The sequence below is a fragment of the Galeopterus variegatus genome, unplaced genomic scaffold, assembly GCF_000696425.1.
Source record: "Galeopterus variegatus unplaced genomic scaffold, G_variegatus-3.0.2 Scaffold1287, whole genome shotgun sequence".
Taxonomy (NCBI): Eukaryota; Metazoa; Chordata; class Mammalia; order Dermoptera; family Cynocephalidae; genus Galeopterus; species Galeopterus variegatus.
Genome location: NW_007727398.1, coordinates 106,811 through 107,357, shown reverse-complemented (window position 1 = coordinate 107,357; position 547 = coordinate 106,811). Strand labels below are relative to the sequence as shown.

The 547-nt window shown below is 74.6% G+C and overlaps 1 protein-coding gene across 1 annotated transcript in view; it reads left to right on the top strand.

The window, feature by feature from the left end:
- The first annotated feature begins 8 nt into the window (after positions 1-8).
- RAB6B (RAB6B, member RAS oncogene family) overlaps positions 9-547 on the top strand; it is a 62,736-nt gene continuing 62,197 nt past the window's right edge. The window contains exon 1 of the mRNA XM_008576095.1: positions 9-304. Within this exon, the coding sequence (XP_008574317.1) occupies positions 235-304 (70 nt within the window). The 5' untranslated portion in view covers positions 9-234. The remainder of the gene's footprint in view (positions 305-547) is intronic.

The window sequence follows — 547 nt, the reverse complement described above, 5'->3', positions numbered from 1 at the left end:
CTCCGCAGCCGGCGCCGCCCGCGGCAGCCCAGCCCCAGCCCTCCTCGTCCCCGCCGGACACGCAGCCGCAGGCCGGGGCCGGGGCGCAGCTGGGGAGTCAGGGACGCGCGCAGCCCGCCCTTCCCCCTCCGGCTCCCGCACCGCGGCCGCCTCCCCTCGCCCGCCCTCCTCCTCTCCCCTCCCTGCTCCTTCTCTTCTTCCTCCGCCTCCTCTCCCGGCCCGGCTGCCAGCACCATGTCCGCAGGGGGAGATTTTGGGAACCCACTGAGAAAATTCAAGTTGGTGTTCCTGGGGGAGCAGAGCGGTGAGTAGCCGGCTCATTCTCTTGGCTCGAAGCCGAGTCGCCCCCCGCCGCCCATTCACACACCCGACTGGGACCCTCGGCCCCGGCTCGGAAAGGCCCCTCGGTGTCTGGGTGGAGGCGAGGGATGGGGATGGCCGTGGGGAGGTCGGGCGGGGCCGGGCTGGGGAGGGGCCGAGGGTCAGGCTGGGGTCTGGTTGGGGGGCTGGGGTGCAGGTGCGGCGCGGCGGGGAGGCCGGAGGGCGG